This window comes from Phalacrocorax carbo, chromosome 10 (genome assembly GCF_963921805.1).
Source record: "Phalacrocorax carbo chromosome 10, bPhaCar2.1, whole genome shotgun sequence".
In the NCBI taxonomy this organism is placed as follows: Eukaryota; Metazoa; Chordata; class Aves; order Suliformes; family Phalacrocoracidae; genus Phalacrocorax; species Phalacrocorax carbo.
The window spans coordinates 23,019,808-23,042,218 of record NC_087522.1 but is presented as its reverse complement, the minus strand read 5'-3'; the positions used below and the strand labels follow the sequence as shown (position 1 = coordinate 23,042,218).

The following is a 22,411-nucleotide window of genomic DNA, read 5'->3' as shown; positions in this document are numbered from 1 at the left end:
GACACCAGAAAGATTACATTGCTGCTTTCCTGCTGATAAATGGTTTATTCCACTTCCACAAATAATTAGCTTGCCCCATGAGCATTGTATTTTGTATTCACCTTTATCCATTTTTATTTTACATTATCTAGAAACACCTGAAGATGAACCATCTCACACCTTTCCACTTCCAAAAGAATTGTAACAAATGAAAGCAAAAAGCTGCCAACAACATCCACAAAACCGACGGAGAACATAGCAACTTTTAACACAACATCATCAGAAATGTGATTTTAAATGGAATTTTCAAAGCAGTAACCACTACAGCGTGCCCTAAAGCTCAGGCCACCAAAAAAAAACTTTAAATGTATCATTATATTCAGAGAGTTAATTAAGCCAACATAGGAAGTGGTATAAAGCCCCACACAACTATTCTTATATCAACGTACATGCATTTTGGCTTAGAAGTCCACATGAAAACATGTTCCAAGACAATCTCATTAACTCAGCTCTCATTCTGTTTGATAACTGCATAGGAAATTAGAATTTGGCTGGTACCACCAGCTTTCTCCCTAAGTATTTCTGATGTTAGTTTTCCTTCTTTTCCAATTTTGCAAATGTTAAATTGTGATTGATTCACCAGTTTTCATTTTGTTCATGAGTTTTTCAAAACAACAAGAAGCTTGGCAGTGCTTTTTAACTATTATTCTAACAGCAGCAGCGCTACAATAAAAGAAACTCACTGGAAAATCAGAGAAACAGGCGAAGAAATACTTCAGGCTGCAACTAGCTTATTCTAGTCAGCCTGAGAGAAGACACGACAGATGAAGCTAGCGTTGTTAGGCAGGGAGTCTGAAGATTAGTGTGAAATATAACCAGATGGTTTTACAAAATAAGTAATTAAAACTTGCTGAGAATAATTCACAAAGCTTTAAAGTGATACCCACTCATTCAAAAATACCTAGAGACCTATCAAAAAAATTAAACAGGTTTTCAACAGTCAGCTGTAGACAGTCACACACACCAGTTAGCAACTGTAAGTTGCACACAATGCATGTACTCCTCCAGAGCTGAAAACAAGGGAAACAGTGACAGGGGCTACCTACAACGGGACATGTAACTCATGTTTCTGGATAATGAGACATGGGTTTTTCTGGGTACGATGACACAAAGTCTGTATCACCCAAGCGTGTTTGTGACTAGGAATGAAGAAGATGTAATTCTGAGAGGCTCAAGAGTTTCAATCTAATGCACAAGCACCTTTCCAATTCATCAGTATTTGTGCTTCAGCAAGAGCGAGGCTTTTAATCAATCTATATTCCAAGGTATAACATAAGTGCATTTAGGCAAAGTGCTTTTCCAGAGCAGCTGACTGACAGTATGCATTAAGGCATTAATACACAAAAAAGCATATGGACAGTTGCACGGGAATGGTTTTGGTTGTGGTTTTTTTGCCCCCACCCTCCCTCTTTTCAAGTGTTCTCTACACACCAGCTGTTGTTAAAAAAAAGGTGGTTTATCTTCAAAAAGTAACATGAGTATTACCTTGCTGCACAGTGTAAAAAAACAAACAATTCACTCCCCTACCAAGCAAACAATAGCTTTAACAGCCTAAAAAGCATCAAATCCCTTCTCTAAAGTTAGGGAGGCATGCCAGTACAAGTCTCAATTCCCTCCTACTTGCTTCTAGATCTTGAGTGGCTACCTCTTCCTTGAAAAAACTGACAATTCAATCCATTTGCCAAAAAATATACAGTTTCTAGGTAGAGAAAGACTGAGAAGGGTGAGAAAGGACACAGTGAAAGAGACACAAGAGACTGCTCAATCAATTCATTCAGGTTTTTTCTCTTTTCTTACCTTTGCAAGTCTTGCTCTCTTAATGAGATCATTAAGTTTCCGCACAGCAGCCTTTTGCGGGAGACTCTGAATATCCTTGAAGAGATCCTGTGCCTCGGCTTCAAAGAGTCTTCGATTCTCTGTGTTCTGGAGAGGATGGGCCCAGAAGGAGCCAATGTAAACCCGCAGCACCTCTGGAGTGTTGATCACCTTTCCCAGGGACCACATGAGTGCACCGTAGACCCTCATCAGCTGCTGTGTGTCCACTTGGTCGGCCTTATTAAGCACCACTCGAATCTTGTCATCCTGGCCCCGGAATGACTTAATAGCCTCTGAAAACTCATCAGATATATCCAGCTTATGGGCATCAAAAAGGAGGATGATGCGGTCGACTCTCTCAGCAAACCACTGGAGGACTTGACAGAAGTCGTAGCCTGAAGGAAGAATACACTATTACAGTCCTACCATTCAGAAAAGCGAGTCTCAGAGAAGGTAGGGCTGGGGTAGAGAATAAGAGGACCATAGCGTCTACCTGGGGGAAAAGAGGAGATGGACCACCGGGAGGAGAGTGTCTGCAGACAGTGAGGTCAGGTCAATGGTATCCCCTAAATTTCCTTAGACAGGTCTCACTATTACCGCTTTTTGTTTTTATCGCTACCTTTCCCTCCACCTCTTACGTCACTATCTTTTGTGCTGCTGTGAGTTACCATCTCCCACCCGTGTTTGACTCTTCCCAGGTGTTCTGGCTCCAGCAGAGCACCCAAGCTATGCAGGTCTGTGGGTTTCATATCACAAGCTCTCTTAATCCCTGTTAACCCTGGCCACTTTGGTAGCACTGCCTACTTGTGCTAACAAGGAAAACGGCGCATGTGCAGCACTCCAGTGTAAGTCAGGAACCAGAAATATTTGGATTTTAAAACCATTTCCAAACTCATCTCTCCTTGCATTGCAACACTTGCTGTTATTTCTGCCACAGGAGACTCAGAGAACCAATTTACAAGTAACATGCCTGTGCCGCTGATGGCTTTGGGGACATGACAGGTTACAGAACATGAGCAGTGACCTTTCTGATGATCTGAAACAAATTTTTTGATGTTCTAAAGGAAAGCTAGTTGTAGCACCTGTCTGAACTCTTTTAGAAGAGCAGCTGGTACCTAAACCACGCAACAAACAGCATTCAGGAGCTCCTTATTCAGAAGTGACACATTAAATCCGCAGTCAGTCACCACTAGTGATGTGGCATTGGGCTTGGCGTGGATGTGACTCATCTTGTTTGAGTAGGAACAGCAAAATATGAGCTGGGAGTTGACATCGCACCCCTCCTCTTCCTCTCAGAAACAAATCACAGCTAAAAGAGGGAGCAGTCAAAATACAAGGTCTGATATAAAGTAACCCAAACAAAATCAACAGTTTTGTTCCCCGCAGCATATATTTAAACACCATCAGCAAAGAAAGCTCAGTTACTACCAATGAGCCCTCCAACCTGTCTTGGGTCATTTCTCAACTGTGCAAGATACGGCTTTAGAATTTCAATCCCCCAGCAAAGAAAACCCACTTAGACTACTCATACAGGAACCAGCTATCCAAGCACTTCATACACCTGGTCCAGATACAAGCAAAAGACCCTTCACTCCTCATTCTCCCTATCATCTTTTAAACAGTACAAATAGAGTATGGGGACATTGTAAAGTTGGTTAGCTTTTCTTAAAACAACACTGGTTCAGTCAAGTCATTATTTGTTATACCTTCGAGTTGTTGGTCTTTAACAGGGAAACCAAAAGTAAATCAGCTTTTCCTGCTTTCTAGCAGAATCTGACTAGGGCCAACATCACAAAAAGTAGACATACATGAACGTAAGAGCAAAAAATGGTGAACCCAAGATTTGTCAGAGAACGTACTTCTGCATGTTTAGCAACACAGGAAAGAACTCAGTCTTAAATCTTTTTTTTTTTAAATTACAAATCACATACGAAATGAAATCCAGAAATTCTAGTTAACAGTAAGAAAATGTCCCAGTCACCTGCCTTCCCTCACCCTCCCAAAAACCAGAGATAAAACTTCACTAAAAATTCAGCACAGACACATCAAACAAAGGAGAGGGCTATGTTAAAAAGGTATTATTAGGATCCAAAAGGATGCAGGTCAGACTCATCAACTGGCTGAGCCAGTTAAAAAAAGCCAACATAACCCTTCCCATTAAAAGGACTGCTTTGTAAGGAATGCAAAATCCAGCCCCTTTACAGATAATGCTGCTCTGGTACGTCCTTTCCTGTGACCAGTTGCCGAAGGGCTGAACGTGAGATGGAAGATGGGGGCAAGGAGGAAAGCTGCACAAAACTCAGCTGGAAGATAACTCTTCTCACTTTACACTAATAATCTCATCAAAACCAGTACAAATAATACACCTTTATAAATATTTAGCAGGGAAGAAAGGGAGAAGTGAGATCTTGTAAGTCGCTTCCCTGTCAAAACATAGTTGCAACAGTGCGCAAATCTGAGCTATGCAATATACCTGTTCTGATTTCACTCATGTAGAAGGAAGCAAGCTTTAAACGAAATACATAAATTTGCAAAATGAAGCAAGTTAAATCTTACTAAGTTTTCCAAAAATGGATATGTGAGAAGGTGACTTGTAAGGCTGGTTAAATAAATATACAAATTCACATCACACATTTGATGTATTTTGCACTGTAAAAACAACTGTACAGTCAATAAGTGTATGTTAATTAGCAATAAATTTATTTTACATTTGAATTAAATATTACTGAAACATTTGCTTTGAGAAAGAAAAGTCCGTCTGTTGAAAGTGCATAAGAAAACGACCTCAAAAAATATCTTAAAAAAAAATCTATTCATTTTAATGAAAATTTCTCATTAGAAGTGAACATATTTTATATACAGATTCAGCGGTTACACATGCTCTGTGCATGACAGCCACCAGCCATACTCAATGATACAGCTGTGCAATTGTGCAGTATGAGCATGGGTCAAATTTCTGTGCAGGTTTGTAATAAAGATTTAAGCAAACGGCAGGCTTTCCCTTGTGGGCCCAAGGTAAATATCTCCAACTTGCCCTAATACCACCTCCCAAAGTTTTTGCAACTCAGAAGACAATTAGGGAGGCTCGATGGGCTCACCCTGCCTATGAGCACAGACAGGCAGAAGGTCCAGTTCTGCCCCCCCCGGGGCTGGTGCCACTGGCACAGCAGAAGAGGCACCTCTCAGATGAACGCTACAATGAGGAGCCTCCAAGCTCAAAGAACAGTACCTGCTTCCCAGACGAGTCAGGGGTGGGCAGAGTGCTGGAGCGATCCCACCTGCCATTGCTGCCTGAGGACCACAGCCAAGGCTACAACACGCTATTTGGACACGGACAAGAGAAGCCTTTCTCCCATGCCTAATGCTTTGCCACAGTTGAGCATCTAAACTTCACAGTCTTTCATATGGAGCCCAGTCCCACATGGAAAGGTGCACTTCTTGCTGTCCGGGGTGTAAGTTTCCAGTTATGTTAATGAAAGCCTTTCTCAATCCAGTACTCCTGGATAACCCTCTTACTGCACTCCCGGTGGTGGACTAACCCTAAGGACAACCAACGTACAGTGTCTCACTGCAAGACAAAGCCTGACACAATGCTGCCACTATATACATTGCCTTATTTAATCCGCGATTACATTTTCACAAGCCACAGTCAGCTGAGAAAATTACCTGTATTTAAGTGACTCCAGTTCTAAAAATGCAACTAACCAATACCCTCCATTCTCCTCTGAGCTACTTCCCCATACTTCTTGAAACCCCTGCCTTCATGCTGCTCAGTCATGAACCAAGCCGCCCCTCCCTTTCTAAAAGCACTTCCTCCCCCCACCCTGCCAGACGATGCTTCTCCTTCCTCCTCTCCTTACAGCCATTGTTCCTTCTAAGTCTTGCAAACCATACGCACATTTCTGTCTGATGTGGCCTTTGTGAACGTCACCGGTGATGCAGAAGCAGCACAGAGACAGGCATTGTCTGACCAGGGACAATGCTGGCACAGTCTGCGCATTCTCCTCCAGCCACTTACACAGCCTCTGAACTGACAGGCAGGAAGCTTCTGGCACGTCCTCCTGCAGACAACAGGACTGGGAAAGGTGTGTCAAGAGAGACAGCTCTGAATGTAGCGCTCTTTGTATATTTTTGACCCTTCAGAAAGCAATCAGCTCCTTCATCTGTGGCCTGGATGCTTTCCAGAGTTATAAATAAAACATGAGAAGTAGCACATATCCTGTATTTTTACGTAGTCCCTTCACTGGTTTCCTGCATTTTAAAACTGAAAGTTAACATTTGATTGCATTGTTGGTCTCAGAAGGCTTCACCCTTACTCCTAGTGATACCTGTCAAATTCTATCATTATGCAGGTGTTACACCCACTCATAGGTAAATAGCTAAGCAGTTGCTCATGGGAAGGTGGAAAAACACCCCAACAGCAAGGAGTGAAGGTTTTACACTGAGGTCCTGTAAAGTTGTTCTGCCACCAAACACATTAAAACTTGACCAATGAGAAAAGATGCTGCTCACCAATGTTAGAAACAAGCTAAACTTCTAGAAAGGTAACTTAGAAGGTCAGACATGAACAGATGCCAATAATGTGCAGAATAGAAAGCATCTAAGAATACTTATCAGGTGTTATTAAATGTCATATTCCATTACTGAATTATGAAAAACCTCATCTTGTATATATTATTTAGAAAATAGCAGCAAGATTAGTAAGAAAACCAGAAGTTTGAGAGAAATAGAAAGAAAACAAAACCTTACAAAATTTGCTGAACTATAAAATTTCAAAATACGAAATTGTGAAACTGTCAGAAAAGAAATTCTGAAGAATCACCCTGTATATTTAGAATTCTCCTGGCAAGCACAGAAAAGTATCCCTATGCTTGAATCTATGATCACCTACACAATGAAAGGAAATGGCAGTTCCACAGCAAAGCACACCTTTTTCAGTGAGAAGCAGCTAGTGAATTTAAGGGGTATCAATACACGTTTTGTAGGAAAAATAACTTTTGTTGGCCTGAAGGTGTATAAACAGAATCTTCTCTGATGGACACACGAATAGGGACAGCATGAAACGTCTTGTAGAATCCTGCTTACATTTGTACTTTTTAAATCACTGTGTAATCTAAGCAACTCAAACTTCAAAACATGCTAAATTAGACTTGTCGCATAAATATGTTGAAGTTAGTCTCCTTCAGTAAGCAGGTCAGACAGGCTTTGCTGTGTGCAGCACCACAGGACAAGTCAAGTTTGTACTCCACAAAACCACCTGTTTGGAAACGGCATAAGCAGCCCAAAAGTCACATACAGGAAATGTAGCCAACAATGCAGTATTTCAGACACGGGCGAGCGCAGTATTGCCTAATCATAAGAGCATGTAATAAGTTCCTACAGTGACTTGTAGGTACTTCACGTATGCTGACGTCTAAGTATATGAAACCTTAAACCTCGGCAGCAGTTGCCCTGCAAGCCTAGGCCACGTTGAGAACAATGCTCTAAAGCTGACTCCCAAAACCTTATTTATGTACAACCTCACTTGTTAAAGCTAAACAGCATATAGGAGAACCACATTTGTGATGAAAGAACTATGTCAAGTTACATATTCAAGACAACCCTTAACACATTGAAAAAAAATTCATGAAGTTCAAACTCATCAAGTTAAAGGCTGGGAAACAGGTAAGAGTTTAAGGTTATCACTGAACATTGTCAACTTAGGTGAAAGTCTACCATACCAAAGGGCAGACCAGCTAGGCCATAAAAACAATTAGTAAGGCACATACCATCAAGAAATGGAGTTTCTGAACAATAAAGGAAAAACAGTCATGTTTTGTTAGGTCACAAGAGCAATTCTAGATGGCAGTGAAGAGCCGTGGTCCTTTAAGCACCGCAGGGCTACCAGTGAAAGGTAACCCTGAGTGAAACAACTCTGTCCCACACATGAAGTCTGGGACTTCCACAGCAATCCCTAATGGTGTTGAATTTTGTCACACAATTTCTCACTTTTTCAGTGGCATATTAATATGATGCTCTAGTCTTCTGCTTAGTTCATATTCACTGCCATGTTATGGAAGTGGCAACAGATACTTGAATGCTGCCAAGCATCATTTCCCCTTGATACAACAAGCAGAGAGGGAGAAAGATGCACCTAATTTGTCTTAATGTTGGAAAAAGGGAGCTGGAATCCACAACGGAGAAGCAGAAATAGGTGGTTTAAGACCAGCTTCGATTTTATCAGACTCTCTGCGTAAACTGAGACTTAAACATTTTTTGGACATCTTACGAGAAGATTTTTCAGGATTAAAGATCATTAGTTATACATTTGGTTATTTCTGCCTAGAAATAAGAGTGCCAACATGCAGTATTTGTTTTACTCATCTGGTTTCACAACATTCAAGCCTTTGCTTGCACAGATGAAGAGCACTCATGCTGTTCATCTCTACTAGTTCACCAAATATATCACATACACGAAAACACAGTGCTCTCACCATGATGAATGCTCTACATGGCTGTATGAGCAATGAAGAAGACAAAAAACCCCACATTCCATCTCTGAACAAAGAATCCAGAGACATCTAGTAGACCAGCTTACTAAGCAAGCATAGTTTAGATTACAGTCCTAAGAAGTTAGTCTCTTGTTCTGTCAGTACAATGTAAAGACAAGACTATAGTTGCACAGCTGCCACATATCGTGCTCATTCCAGGATTTCCTCAAAAAATCCCAGGTGTGATATGTTAAAGAACTGATTATTTCTCCTCCTACAGACACGAAACACCCAAGTTCCCATTTCTTAAGCAAAGGTCTGAAAACAGAGGGCAGCATAAACCACACACTGGATCACTACCATTTATACCTCCACAGAAACCTCTGACCTGCACTTAAATGCAGCTGAAGGAAACAAGGAAGAAAGTTATTTACCTTACGCTATTTTGTTTTAATAGTTTCTCAAAGACAGGCTAATTTCTTAAACAGCATGTTAAAAACAGGGTTCAGTTCTTTGAATTTTCATTTTATTAAAAATATTTTCATTCCCTCTTCCTCTGGCTACCTTAACTCTTTGGACTGAAAATTATATTATTGCATGACTGAGCAACCTTAAGAAGTAACACCAGCAGCGGTGCCTACAGTATAAGCACCAACCCCTCAGTTTTTAAAGATGACCAGCTTGAAGAGCTATAGGTATTACAAAACATGTCTTCATTCATGAACTTCAATACTTATGAGTCTATTCATTATTACTTTGTGGAAAGCAATTAAAATTATGGAAATATGGCTTTTTCTAAGAGTGTCAAAGCACTTATTAGTCAGACCATGGAACCGTAGCCATTTACAGCCATAGCAGCAGGATGACAGAAATCCCAACCCCACTAGTTTTCAAGAGAAAAAATTCCAAACCCTATACCCAGCCTTAAAACATGGGTTTAATAGGCTTGTAGTAAGAAAGTTTGGGACACACCACCACTCAATACCATTACAACAGGCCCCCAACAGGTCAAGGTGACAACTTGCCCAGTACAGCAAGTCCAGTACTATTTGTTAGTGAGCTCAGCTATTTTCAAGCCCTGCAACTCACCTCTGCTTATCCGCTGCTTCTCTCCAGAGAGAATGCCAGGGCTGTCGATGATGCTGATGCTCTTCAGTACCTGGTTGGGTAACTGAGAACACATGAACCTGCAGGAAAGGTGGAAGGGAAAAACCTGACATTAATAATAGCTCTAGCTCACACATAGATGTCCCTTGAGAGCTCCCCTTTATGTATCTGCTTTTAGAATGACTCAAGTGAGATTTTAAAGTTTCTGAAGTCCTAATGAACCCATAATGTTTGGCAACAATACAGGTTTAAGAAAACAAAAGGTAAACAGAGAGCTTGTCATAGAAAAGAAAACATAGGAAAACTTTGTAAAACCCTATGTTTAAGTGCTGATAAAATTCCAAGTTTTGAAAGAGCTGACAACATGGTTGTCTACTTAAGCAGGGTTTGTGGAGGACTGAAAACGACAGTATTTCTCCCACAAACTGAGCAAAAGCTTTCACACTGCCAGAACCAAGAGTTCAAAATACACACAAATTCAACGGTGGAATTATGAAAAATAAATAATTCACAAGGCCTCTGGGAATAGTGCAGAACACTTCATGTGTTAAATGCAAATTACTCTGATGGTTCTAGGATAGTTCTTGACTGAAGAACTTAATCTCCCTTCATCATAAACTGCCTTTAAGAGATTTGCATAAGAGTTTAATCTTCTTATCGGGTAGGAGCTGAAGACCATACTAACAAGCACACAATGTAAACTACTCTCCTCCTGTGAAGCTGCCCAGAGGCAGCCTAGCAGAGGGTTAAGCCGCTGGCTCAGGCTGTAAGCTTACCTCAAGAAATAGGCTATCACAGACAGCAAGTTTTAACCATGCCAAGGTCAAAAAAAAAAACCAACTTTAAGACCAAAGATAATCTGAGTTAGGAAGAGTTCAGGCAGTCAAATATCAGATATGAAATGTAAGATATATCAAAAATTGGAAGCTATTGTTAGACAGATAACGATCAGGTGATTCAAAGGAAATCAGGAAGAAAAAAAATCCTTGCACCTCACTTCACCTTGGTTTTCAGGTGACCCTATAGTAACAAGGCTGTAACAAAAGCACACAGTATCCCTTCTTGGCTACAACAGAAATGGCAGCACCAGCTATGCCTCTCCCAGAAACCCAAGAGGGGATAAGGAAACAGCAGCTACTTTGGCCTGATGAAATCTCAGCGTACGTAAACAGCACTAGCCTTTTTCTTTGTGTTTTTTTGGTTTTTTTTTGTGGAACACCAGGTGTAGAAAATACTGCATATATGAAAAACTCTTCCGCTAAGGCTAATTTTCTACTAGCTTAAGAGATGTTTTTGAAAGAGTAGTGAGGTACTATTGAATAAAATAGTATTTTTCAACTTTCCAAAACCTAAAGGAGACACTATGTTAAAGCAAACACATTTTATGGAAGCATAGCAGATGTGCCTAAGTGACAAAATATATTTCACCATGTCAACCATTACAAAAAAATACATCACTAGTATGTACAACATGAAGTAGCTTTCATAAATTTGGAAGCATTAAACTGAATTTTCTTATGTTTTTTCTTTTTGCTTGATTTCAACCTTAGAAAGCCCAGTACTGTTTTAGTATCACTGAGATGTTTCTAGGCCTATCTTACAGGAAGACAGGCACCATTATTTCAGCTAAACAATACAGCAGTATTTTGACTTAGGCACCACCCAAACTGGGACAGCTGGAAAAGGCTGTGCAAGAAAGCAGAGAGCAACAGACCTCAAAGACGATGAAGCATTCACAGCAGTCATTAGAGGCAAAGGGAGGAGGAAAGCATGTAGGAAAAGGATACAAAACAAAAGGATAAACTTAGAATTAACTGGCTGTAGCTTTTACAATATAACCATAATCTAAAGACAACAGACAGGTTAAAAATCTTACATCAAACTAATATTTCAGACAACTTAAAACTCTAATGCTAGTTGCATTTGAACATCTCTTTTTGACATTGAGACTTGGCTCTGAATCACCATTTCTTACATGACCTGTATAAAGCGTGATTTTAAGTTGCGTGTCATAAAAAGCAAAACTACATACTATCTACCTAAATGACAAGACATTCACAAAAAAAAGTGTTATAAAAATAGTCAGATGACTGTATCTGCTTATGACACATTAGACCTTTGATACTGTCATGTTTTTCATATTATTATAAAACTATTGTTAAAGAAAGCTGGCAATATTAAGACTATCTTTGCAAAAATAAGAGACATTGTTTGCAAAAATGAAATCAGCAATTGTGTAATCATGTAAAAAAAATTTTTTTTTAGATTAACTTTGGATGACTCAAAGAATCTAGTAAGAATTTATACTCCTTTTTGTGTCCATTCAGATACCTGTTAGAATAGAGCAGGCCCATGTGTTTCATCTCAGCAGCACTAACTTATTTTCCTGATCTCCTGGAATACTGCAATATTCTTTCCTCACTTACTTTAACGAGCATCCAAGGACACACTAGGCCCTGTCACCATCACCTTCACCCCACAACTTTCTTTGAAAGTACGGAGGAGAAATAAGAGACAAGTTTCTACAACCAGGAGCCTTACAGTCATCTATCACAAGCAGTGACATACAGGGGGAAATAAGAAGGGGTCATGGAAAAAAGAGGAAAGGTACCATCAATAAATTAATGTGGCTAATTAGTAAGTACAAGCCTTGATTGTGCTACATGTGCTTGTCTGGTTTTAGTTTCTCCATTACCTCAGCCACTGTTTCCTTTCGTGCGACCTTTAGATGTAAAGGGCACTTGACTTCACAATCTTAAATGTCCATACCCTCATAAAAGTAATACCTTAAGTTTTTCCACAAAACAAAACACTAGGACTGTGAAATCATTAAAAAAAAAAAGGTAGGGCTGAGGAGAGAAAAGTAGAGAGAAATCTATTAAGACAGGAATGAAAAATGTAATATTGGGTATAAAGCATTGTCGCTGTCAGCATGGCAAATGAGAGAAGGCAAAGCAAAATATGTAGCATGATCCCAGGTAAAGGTGACAGGAAGAAGTTACTCAAAGATACGGAAATAAAGCCTAAGACAATTTCACCTGGGTAAAGTAGGAAAGACAAATGAGTTTACATTTTTGAAAAAGCAGCAATATGACCAGCGTGGCAGACCAAGCGTGGGGCTAGGGGAGTATAAGCACATAGATCTCTGCTGCAAAACTGAGTAAATGCGAATGCTGGGGAAGATAAGGTTGCTTACAGCACTGCAATATAACAATACCACAGTCACCAAAAGAACTGGAATAATTCAGTCTGTTACTTTGAATGTACATCTTTTTAGTTAGCAAATAATCTTGCTTGCCCAAGATTCAGGATCTGACGCAACTAGCTAAACAGATGATTTAGCCAAAAAATTATGTAACACATTCACCCAAACAAACATTTAGTATTATTACATGTTATGTGTCAATATTTAAATATTATGCAAAATACTATTTACAGTATAACTATATTAACTTTTCATAGAGAATACAACCATGGGGAAAGAGAGAAATACAACAGTGACCTGGAGGACAAGGCTTAGCCAATAATCTCACAGAAAAGGGTCTTGGACCACAAAATTGTTATTTAAAATGGGACTTGACTGAAGCTTCCCACAGCACATGTGCTTATCTCTCAACAAAGTGATAGCCAAAACAATTATAAGCAGCTATAAACTTTCTTCTGTGAATAAGCACAGACAGAGATAAGACTGCACATGACAAACTTTTAACACATGCCAGTGTTTATTGGCCAAACAGGAAAGTTTATTGTTAAAAGAGAACCAATTTAGATTAACTGGCTTGCAAAACCAGGCCTCCATGTCAAGCCATCATCAAATGCAGGAAGAAAACAATGTGATTGCTCACACAATGCAAAGTTATTAATAACTTTTAACTGGAAATATTTAGCCTGCTGCTTAAGTTACCCACAGCAATATTCACAGCCCCTGAACAACTCTCACCTTTTTTGCAAATACACAGCAGTCATCGAGAAGCTAATGCTATCATCCTGGTCTATGCGACTGCTTGAAGACCAGCTAGTTAAAATTAAACACTTAATAGTCTGAATATATACTTTATCCAGAAGCTATATTCAAATATTCTCCATTCCTGTAGGCCTTTCTACATATCCCAGCAATTTACAACTTCAAAGAGCTATACCAAGACCTCAGGTGAGACCAGTGTAAAGGAACAAGACAGCATCAAAGGGAAAAGATATTTTTACTTTTTTTGGATGGTAGTTTCTAGTAATAGTACTAATCTACCAGTTTTACTAAGCAGAGGAATCTGTGCCCAAACTGATCTTGGGTTCCAGCTGACGTAATGCCTTACAAAGAAGTTAGTCAGCGGAGTGTTTCAGCAGTTTTCTGTGAACTGGTTTTAACAATTATTTTCTGTTCTGATAACTGAACATGTATATAAACACTCCTTACCTTTAAAAATTTTTTTTTAAGTTTTACCAAGTGTACACAGCTCTATGCTAGTACTACCCTACGCAGTACTGCCTTTTTTTTTTTTAATTCACTTGAACTGCCACCCCTCCTGCTTGTATCTGAATATTTATTCGATGCTGCTCTAAACAAATACAGCAGAAAAAAACTAGTGAAAAAACACTGATGCTTGATGAGAGCATCAAGTAGAAATTTAAGCATAAAAATCAAAAGACAGCAAGCAAACAGATCTCACCTGTTCAGGAAAGCATTTCCAAAGCGGCTGAGTTTCCGGAATGGCTTCTTAGGATCAACAACTAGAGCATTTCCAGGAACGCTTCCTTCTGAATCTCCATACATCACAGCAATAAAAGAATCCGTGGTAGGCTCTGGTCCAATCCGCATGCCTGGGAAGTCTTGTTCAAGCAGGTATCTAGAGATGGAGAATACATAGAGTAACAGAATGAACGACTGGGAACTATAGGAAAAGCAAATACCTAAAATTTGCTTGAAAATTCCCACGGATTCACACACTCTAGAATAATAAAATTACATTTTTCCTGCATTTCATTATTTCTATTAACTAGGGATGGAAAAAAAAAATCCCACAACTGAATTCCAGTTTTTCACAACTTGCTAAAAGGATAATGTAAATCCCTTTTCAAAAACAGGGTGAAAGCATTCCCTCAAACACAGCACGTGAACAACTCAAGTGGGTGCTTCTACCAACAATCCCAGTGCTGGAGATTACACAAGACATTACTGCTTTTGCGTGTGTTTTCAAGGCTATGCAAGTGCTGTTGGTATTAAAAGGGACGGGTTTGAAATAGCCCATGAGCAGCATCAGTTTGCTGACAGATCTAACTCTGATGAACTTGGTATGATTTTACTAACTTTAGCTCATCTTACAACAGGCAGAGATAACACAGTTATGAGACAATACAGTTACATGGGTTTGGTAGCGAGGAAAGGATTTTTTTTTTCTTTTGACCTGCATATCAAAAACTAATTGTTAACTAAGTCAGACCTGCAGAACTGGAGGCCCAACAGTAATGTATTTCCAAGAGGCATCAAGTCAGGCAGCACTGTACCAACAGAAACCATCTTGCATCTCCGTTTGAGTAACCTACTCGGAGATGCAGACAGCAAATACTCGGTGGACCAAATCTGATACACCAAGTCTTGACTTTCCAGACAACAAGGTCTCAAATGAAGGATGTGCATATTTAAATGCTAAAAATTACTGGAACTGGAACATGCATTTACAGAAAAAGCCTGTCCGCATCCCCTCCTGGAAGGCAAGTGAAAATCAAGAGAATCCCCAAGCCTATCAAGCAAGCCTCCAGCTTACAATGTTCTTCCAGCTTACACTACAATAACTGTCACTTTTCAAAAACAGAAGCAGACAACCCTGCTTAACTTCAAAGCAAGGGTGCTGTTGTCCTCATTCACAACAGCACCACCTGGAAAATGTTCCCTTCAGACTAAAACCAAATTGTTTTCAAGTACGCTGTAATTTGACATTACAGGAGCATTAAAATTCTCCAGTCAACTCAAGTAATCTTGTAATTATTAATTCCATGGGTTCCATGCCACCCTGGAGCTCTTAGAAAACCCACAGTTTTAACAAACTACAATCTAACTTTTTACTTAACCAAAGCTGCATTTAAATGAGAATTCTTCTTCAGGCACAGGCAATGGTCCTACATGCAATGACAGCACTAGTTAGGTTTAAGCACATCTACATTAACATAGGTCTTTGAATGGTAGTTTTTTTCTGGCTTTTAATCAAACAGCACTATGCCTGTTCTGCTATCATTTCATAAACCCTTACTGATTTGAGAGGACTTGCAGGCTGCTTTTGCTGCAAAAAACCCAACATTCTACAAAGTATGTGTACTTGCTGAACAATCTCTATCTTTAAATTCAATACCCAAACATTCAGAGACTTCATAGGTCAGTGCACAGAAGCTGAATTTAAGGAACTAAATATATACTACACATTTCAAAGTTCTTTTTCCACTAGCCTTAGCAAACTGGCTCCAATCAGCTCACCCTATGAGCCGGGAGGCTTAAAGCATAGAACACATTCATAGAACATGAGATTTCCTACAGCTTCCTGCTTTCACACAAACAAATAAATAAAAAAAAAGGCCAATCCTAAAAACTGTGGGAAAGGAGGAACACAAGAATGGTCATACCAGAACAAGCCAAAGTTGATCTGTTCTACTTCTAGAATAAGCTGTCCCTAATGCACAGTAACAGGGAAATAAAACTAACCCCTCTCCAAAAGCAAAAAACCCCAGCAGTTAAACCCCTCTGCACATGCAGAAGTGTACAATGCAGCAGATCCCTCATCTTTGTGAAGCAGATCGTGTATCAAAATGAAGACTAAACTCCTTTGACAGGTCAGCAATTGAACCCTCTATGCATGGAAACCCAGGACTTTCAAGTGTTGTAGCAAATAGCTAAACACCTGAAACACAAAAGGGTGTTCCTGCCTCCTCACGGAACACCACTGCAGACTAGAGCTCTCAAAAGGGATGCAAAGGCTAACTCGCAAGAGCCGCTACCATTTTTCACTAAAGCTATACTGGACTTACCCACAGTATGGATTTGAAAGTTCAGTTATACATTTAATTTCTAAAATAAGATTTTTAGCTTTCCGCCATAAAATGTTCTACTTCAGAGTCTCTCAATTCTGCTTTTCCTCGTAGCCCTTCTTTTAAAAGAGAAAGAATCTCTATAAGACTTGTCACTGAGTTGTTCTCTTGAATTGGCATTCCCAAACTTCTGCTGACAGAGGCAGCAGTTTATAAGGTGGCAACACACGTGACAAGAAGCTCTCAGAGCAGCAGTGAAGAACGCTACTGAATCAAATGCAAACGACACAAGTCCCAGATCCCACGTCACAGAAAAACTACATGATGGGATCTGAATGCAGGATATGATGCCTCCAGGGCGTCCTATTGTTACAACAGAATATCCTATTAGGATAATTGGTACCCATCATAAGTTCATGAACCTGCCTGGCACGGTTATGGACATTCAGCTGTGGTGGTCTTTTAGGTGACTAAAAAAAATAATCTCATGGCCTGCTCATGAAGTTGCACACGTAACACTTGCAGAATTTACGAGGAGTTGAAGTGTGGAGCGCCATTCAGGATTTCCAACATCTGTATTTTCTGCTCGGAACTTAATAGTGCAAATTCAGATTAGCTGCTTATTGAAATGACTCAACAAGAATGAGGATGAAACAAGAATGCTACTGAACTGCAGTGATACTTCCAAGTTAATGTCACAGACGAAGCTTTAAAAAGCAGGCTTTTACAGCGATAACAATCCAGGAAGGCAAGACCTCCTTCCCAATACTGAGTCCTACCCAATAGTCACAGTACTGAGCCAGGTATAGCTATTCAACAGTCACAGGAAACACTTTGCAAGGCAGGTATTTTCCATTAAGACTGGCTCACAGTTGCACATCAAGAATCAGTACAGACTAAAATAAACCCTAGTTCTTGAGCACTGGCTGTACAAGCTATACCACACTTCCTCTCAGCATGAAAATACCAGTTTCACTTATCCACCCAAAAGGGATGAGCAGCCTTCTGTAAACTGAAAAGCTGCAAATGTTTCTCTACAGTATGCTACACTAACACAGGAAAATACCTGAATTTTTAGCATCCGCAACTGCATGCCCTTCTCAGGAATTTTCAGCAGACAGGGAGTTCAAAAAGGTTCACAGGAAGAACGCTTAAAAATAGCGAGCGTCCCAAAGATGGTCTAGATCAAACAACAGGCATCCTGTTGACTCCTCTCCCTTTGTTTTTACCTGGGCTATAACCTTTCTCCTTTGCCAATAAACATTCATCTATGTTCCTTTGCAAGATCTATAGCCAGACTATGGGAAACTGGTTTACAAAGTTCCAGAGATAGCAAAGATTACTCAGAGTTTTGGATACTGATTGTCATCTGAAGTCCAAACACGTCAGCTAAGACATACTAATGCACGAACACAGGTGAGCTGGACAGAGCAGCATTGGATAGGGCTACTGTGAGATCCATGGGGAGACAAACTCAAGTCTCCCTTCACAAGGCTGCTCACCTCCATACTACACACTGCACCAAATCCTCCACATTTTTTTAAACACAACATAACTACCAGATGTTTGCTTTAGTGTAAGATTTCTGCTCCAAATAACTCAAATACAACTTTCAGGTAGAGCTAGTGACAAAGAAATTCCAGCTTTCACCTGAAGAAATTAAGAGGGACCTTTTCCCCCCAGAAGAAACAGATGCAGCCATACAAGAGACTGCATGCTACTTGCAGACTCCAGATATTATGCATATAAAAGGGTGCTTTCACAAAACCCAGCTCTGGCAGAGTTACATAGAAGTAAGTTTACTATTTTAACCTCTGAGTAATACCTCCAAGTAAAGTAAAAGCACAGCCTGACAAGCTGAGGAATTTACTTCTGTTTTTTCTCATCTTGGTAAGTTCTTTTAAAAAAAGTCAGTGTCTTACACTTTCATCATAGAAAAGTTATTCACAAGTTAAACATTATTAGACTAGAAGTTTAATTCGTTGTTAGAGGGAAAGAAAAAGGTCAGCGACTCCAAACTCACGCTGATCAGCTCCTTTCTCTTTCCCATACACTGCAATACTCCTCTCCAGCCTCTGTTCTCCACTTCTTTCACTAAAGCAGCAAGGAAGAATTGAGCAAATTACAGAAGCTGCAAAGCTTCATGCAACTCACATGCAAGATATGCGTTTGGCTCTCACCCATCCTCCCACCCCATTAAAAACTGTCAGATGAGTATTAACGTTTGGGCCTGTATACATTTGTTTGAATCGTCGGCACTGACAGATACTTGAATAAAACAGTACCACCACACTACACCTTTAGACAGCGAAACTGGCCGGTTTCACTCCATTGTTCCAAGTGTCAGGAGGATAAACAGCATCAAGTGAAAAACCAGAAGGGCTGTTAGAAACCTGGAAGTGTTTGTTTGCGTGTCTTACTCCCCAGGGACACTCAGTCATTGCTAAATGTTCTCCATTAAGAGTTGGTAGAAGGAACTATGTGGATGTGTCAGAGGTATGAAAATGTGAAGTTCTCACGGTATGTCTAAATCAAAGTAAATCCCAAATGAGTGCTTGTCAGCTAAACAGTATTGTTTTGTTCACACATAAACCTAATAGTAAACACTTAAGTAGATCTAGTACGCTCTCCTGACGATGAATGGAGAAATGTGGAACAAAAAGCAGTTTTAATTAAGATTTAAAATAATGTTTGCTTTGTTAAAAGGCTAGCAGGAAAAAAACACCCTATAGTCCAACTTCATTCTGAGAAAAACTGTCTATAATAAACCCGAAACTGCAACAATCTTGAGCGTGTATGACATTTTTCCATGGGAAATTCAGCCTACCAGAGGGGAAATTTATTTGTGGCTTACCCGGACACTACAATGTTTTCCCATGCCTTCTTGTAAGCCTCGCCTTCAGCATCTAAGCACTTTGATTTTTTGCTTTTCTTTTTCTCCTCTAAATTGGATTTTGAGTAACAGTCGCTGTGACACTGTTGTCTAAGTCGCTCCCCATCTTGAATGAAGTATTTTCTCAGGCTGATTCAGCCAATTATTACCTGTTCTATAGGGAACACTGATGTAATGAATGTTTATCATGCTGAGGTCAGACTGCGGTCCTCTAGAAGCAGTAACAGCTGTTCCATTACTGACTGGGGCTCAACAGTCAACTCCAGTCTTCTCAAATGCCTAGTAAGGGATTAAACCACTCTGCAATCTACCTGAAGTGGGAACAGTAGAAAGGGGTAAGTGGGTGAAGAAAAGGGCACATCACAGTAGAAGTCAACTCCTCCACTGAGGCAGATATTTTTATAAAATGCATGAGAAAACACCTCTGAAAACTTTACCTCTGTCAAATTGTCTGGGCATCTTTGCCCAGCAGTGGCCAATACTAAAAAAAGCTGGAAACAGCTGTAATAAGTGATACTATTTTTCTCATTCAGACTGTACATTAGTATCGGTCAACCCCACTGCTCAGAATTTTATGGTTAAGGTCATAATAAGTTACTCACAAAGCAACAGTAGCAAAAATACATCGAAGGCACTGCAAGGAATATCAACTCTTCTAGGTACAATACTGACTTGCTCTCCATTCAAATATGGCCAACTGCAAAGGACAGAAACGTTGAATGTCCATAAAGCAAGACCATGTGTTCTCATCCAAGGCAAAGGGAGGGGGAAAAAAGTCTCCTATGAATTGCAAACGACACAGCAACTCAGCTGGCAGGCAGAACAGGTTTTGGTAGGCACATATCTGGAACCGTTCTCTCTCTGTATTACCCATGCTCTTACCATGTCCTGTCCATAAGCCAGATAAGAACACTTACCCGGAAATATATACAGACTAACAAAGCAGCTGTACTTTTAAAGAAGAAAATGAATCAGCACGGCTAAAGAAGTGTTAGGAAAACCCAAATCACCCACTTTAGGTGTTTGCAGGAATTCAGTAATAATTGAGAATGAACCAAGTTCAACTTTAAGCTTCCAATTAGCTAGTTATAAAACCAGAAAAGAAACATGATTAGCTCTGTAAACATCTGACAAGCTCTCAGGTGAGTAAAGGTAAACCCACACCACTCGGTGGAGAAGAAGGGAGGCAGGTCTTCCGCTCTGTAAAAAGAGAAGTGTTATTGCCAGGCCGCCTTTGTACCTTTGGAACCAAAAGAGAAACGTTTCTAAAGTTTACCGAAGGATTATAATGAACTTCGAATGAACTTCAGATATAACAAGTAGGTCAAAATTTGATCCAAGTGACCTCTCAAGTGTCTTTGCGGAGTTTTGCGTAACCTTAGGCTGATTTGTAAGGGGCAGGTGAGAGATAACCACGCTGAAATACATGCAAAATATTCACAAGCTCGTCACACCCGAGGCACACTTCAGCTTCCTAAAATCAGTTACTAACCGCTTTAGCAGTAAGACAGGCAGGAAATGCAGAAACTACAACTAAAGCAGCACCACTATTAAGCTGCCTTATTAGCGATACTGCTTCTTCAATGCAATGGACCAAAAGAGTTGGGAGGGGAAAAAAGGACTTTCCAGGTACCATGTGTTTCTTACCCAAAAGCGTTGTCGTGTCTCTTATCTTTAATATCAACGCTATCTTATCACATCCAATCTATGCATTAAACTACTTTGGGGAAACAAGGGGAAGGTAGTAAGGTTAAATGGTCTGTGACGGCCGATGCAGTCATGCCGTTTTAAGGCGAAGTGCCTTTCAAATAATTTAGAGATTAAAAAAAACCCAACACGTTAAAGCAGACAGCAACATTACAGGTTCTCAACAGAACGTGAAACCGAGGTAATCGTGCCGCGGAGACGAGCGGCGGAGTTTCGGAGCGCGCAGCAGGCTCGGGGGCGGCACGGGCGGCGCCCGGAGGAGCCGCCTGCTCGGGGAGGGCGGGCCGCGGGGCTCCCCCCGCCGCCCTCCGCAGCCCGGCACGCCGCGGGGGGCGGCCGGGTCATTCCCGGGCGGGAGGTGAGCCAGGGCGACGGAGCAGGCGGCGGGGGCGAGGCCGGCCGGGGCGGGAGAAGGAGCGGCGCGGCACCGGGGGCCTCTTACCGGATGAAAGTCGTCTTGCCGGTGCTGTACTGCCCCACCAACAGCACCATGGGCTTGTTCTCGAAGTCGGCCTCCTCCAGGGCGGGCGAGTGGAAGTCATGGAAGCGGTAGTGCTCCTCCAGCGGCAGCAGCTTGCGGAGGTAGAGGTCCCGCAGCCCTCCGGTCACTGTCTGCACCACATCGCCGCCGCCGCCGCGCTCCCGCCCGCCGCCCTGCTTCCCCAGCCAGCTGAACATCCCCCCGCCGCTGCCCGCGCGCCGCCGCACCGCCGCCCTCGCGCACAGCCGCCCTCGCGCACAGCCGCCCTCGCGCGCCGCCGCCCTCGCGCACAGCCGCCCTCGCGCGCCGCCGCACAGCCGCCCTCGCGCACAGCCGCCCTCGCGCGCCGCCGCACAGCCGCCCTCGCGCACAGCCGCCCTCGCGCACAGCCGCCCTCGCGCACAGCCGCCCTCGCGCACAGCCGCCCTCGCGCGCCGCCGCACAGCCGCCCTCGCGCACAGCCGCGGCACGGCGGGAGGGCGGGCTGGCGGCCGGGCGGGCAGAGCCGGCCCCGGCGGGGGGCGGCGCCGGGAGCGCGGCCGGTGCCGTGCTTTGCGTTATTTTTTTTTTTTTTCGGGGGGGTGGTGGGGTCATTTTTTCAGAACCAGACTTTTTTTATTATTATTTTTATTATTTTTTTACCACAAATCCGCCTCTGGAGGGGGATTTTCCCTGCGCCTCTCCCACGCTAAAACTTCAGGCCCTTAGAATGAAATCCGGAAAACCCTGTGACAGCTCAGACCTGAACATAGAATCGTTCAAATGCTTTTCATGTCTTTCTGATGATGGTTGCTGTCCTTGGATGCCAAAGCATTGCGTGACTAAGCGCCGTGGGGGTTAGGCATTAAGCAACTGGTTTAAACAGTGAAAATTCTTAGCATAACGTTG

General features: G+C 41.5%; 1 protein-coding gene across 3 annotated transcripts in view; it reads right to left on the bottom strand.

Annotated features, from left to right (window-relative positions):
- The window catches only part of EHD4 (EH domain containing 4), a 31,458-nt gene extending 9,536 nt beyond the window's left edge, over window positions 1-21,922 (bottom strand). The window contains exons 1-4 of one of the 3 annotated variants that reach the window (XM_064462468.1): window positions 21,485-21,922; window positions 14,096-14,272; window positions 9,414-9,511; window positions 1,837-2,249 (exon numbers count right to left, since the gene is read on the bottom strand). In XM_064462468.1, coding sequence (XP_064318538.1) covers window positions 1,837-2,249; window positions 9,414-9,511; window positions 14,096-14,272; window positions 21,485-21,720 — 924 coding nt within the window. In that variant the 5' untranslated portion in view covers window positions 21,721-21,922. Of the gene's footprint in view, window positions 1-1,836; window positions 2,250-9,413; window positions 9,512-14,095; window positions 14,273-18,465; window positions 18,487-20,982; window positions 21,413-21,484 lie in introns of those variants that run through there. The other 2 variants (XM_064462469.1, XM_064462470.1) reach the window with 2 other exon arrangements.
- Between the last annotated feature and the right edge of the window lie 489 nt (window positions 21,923-22,411).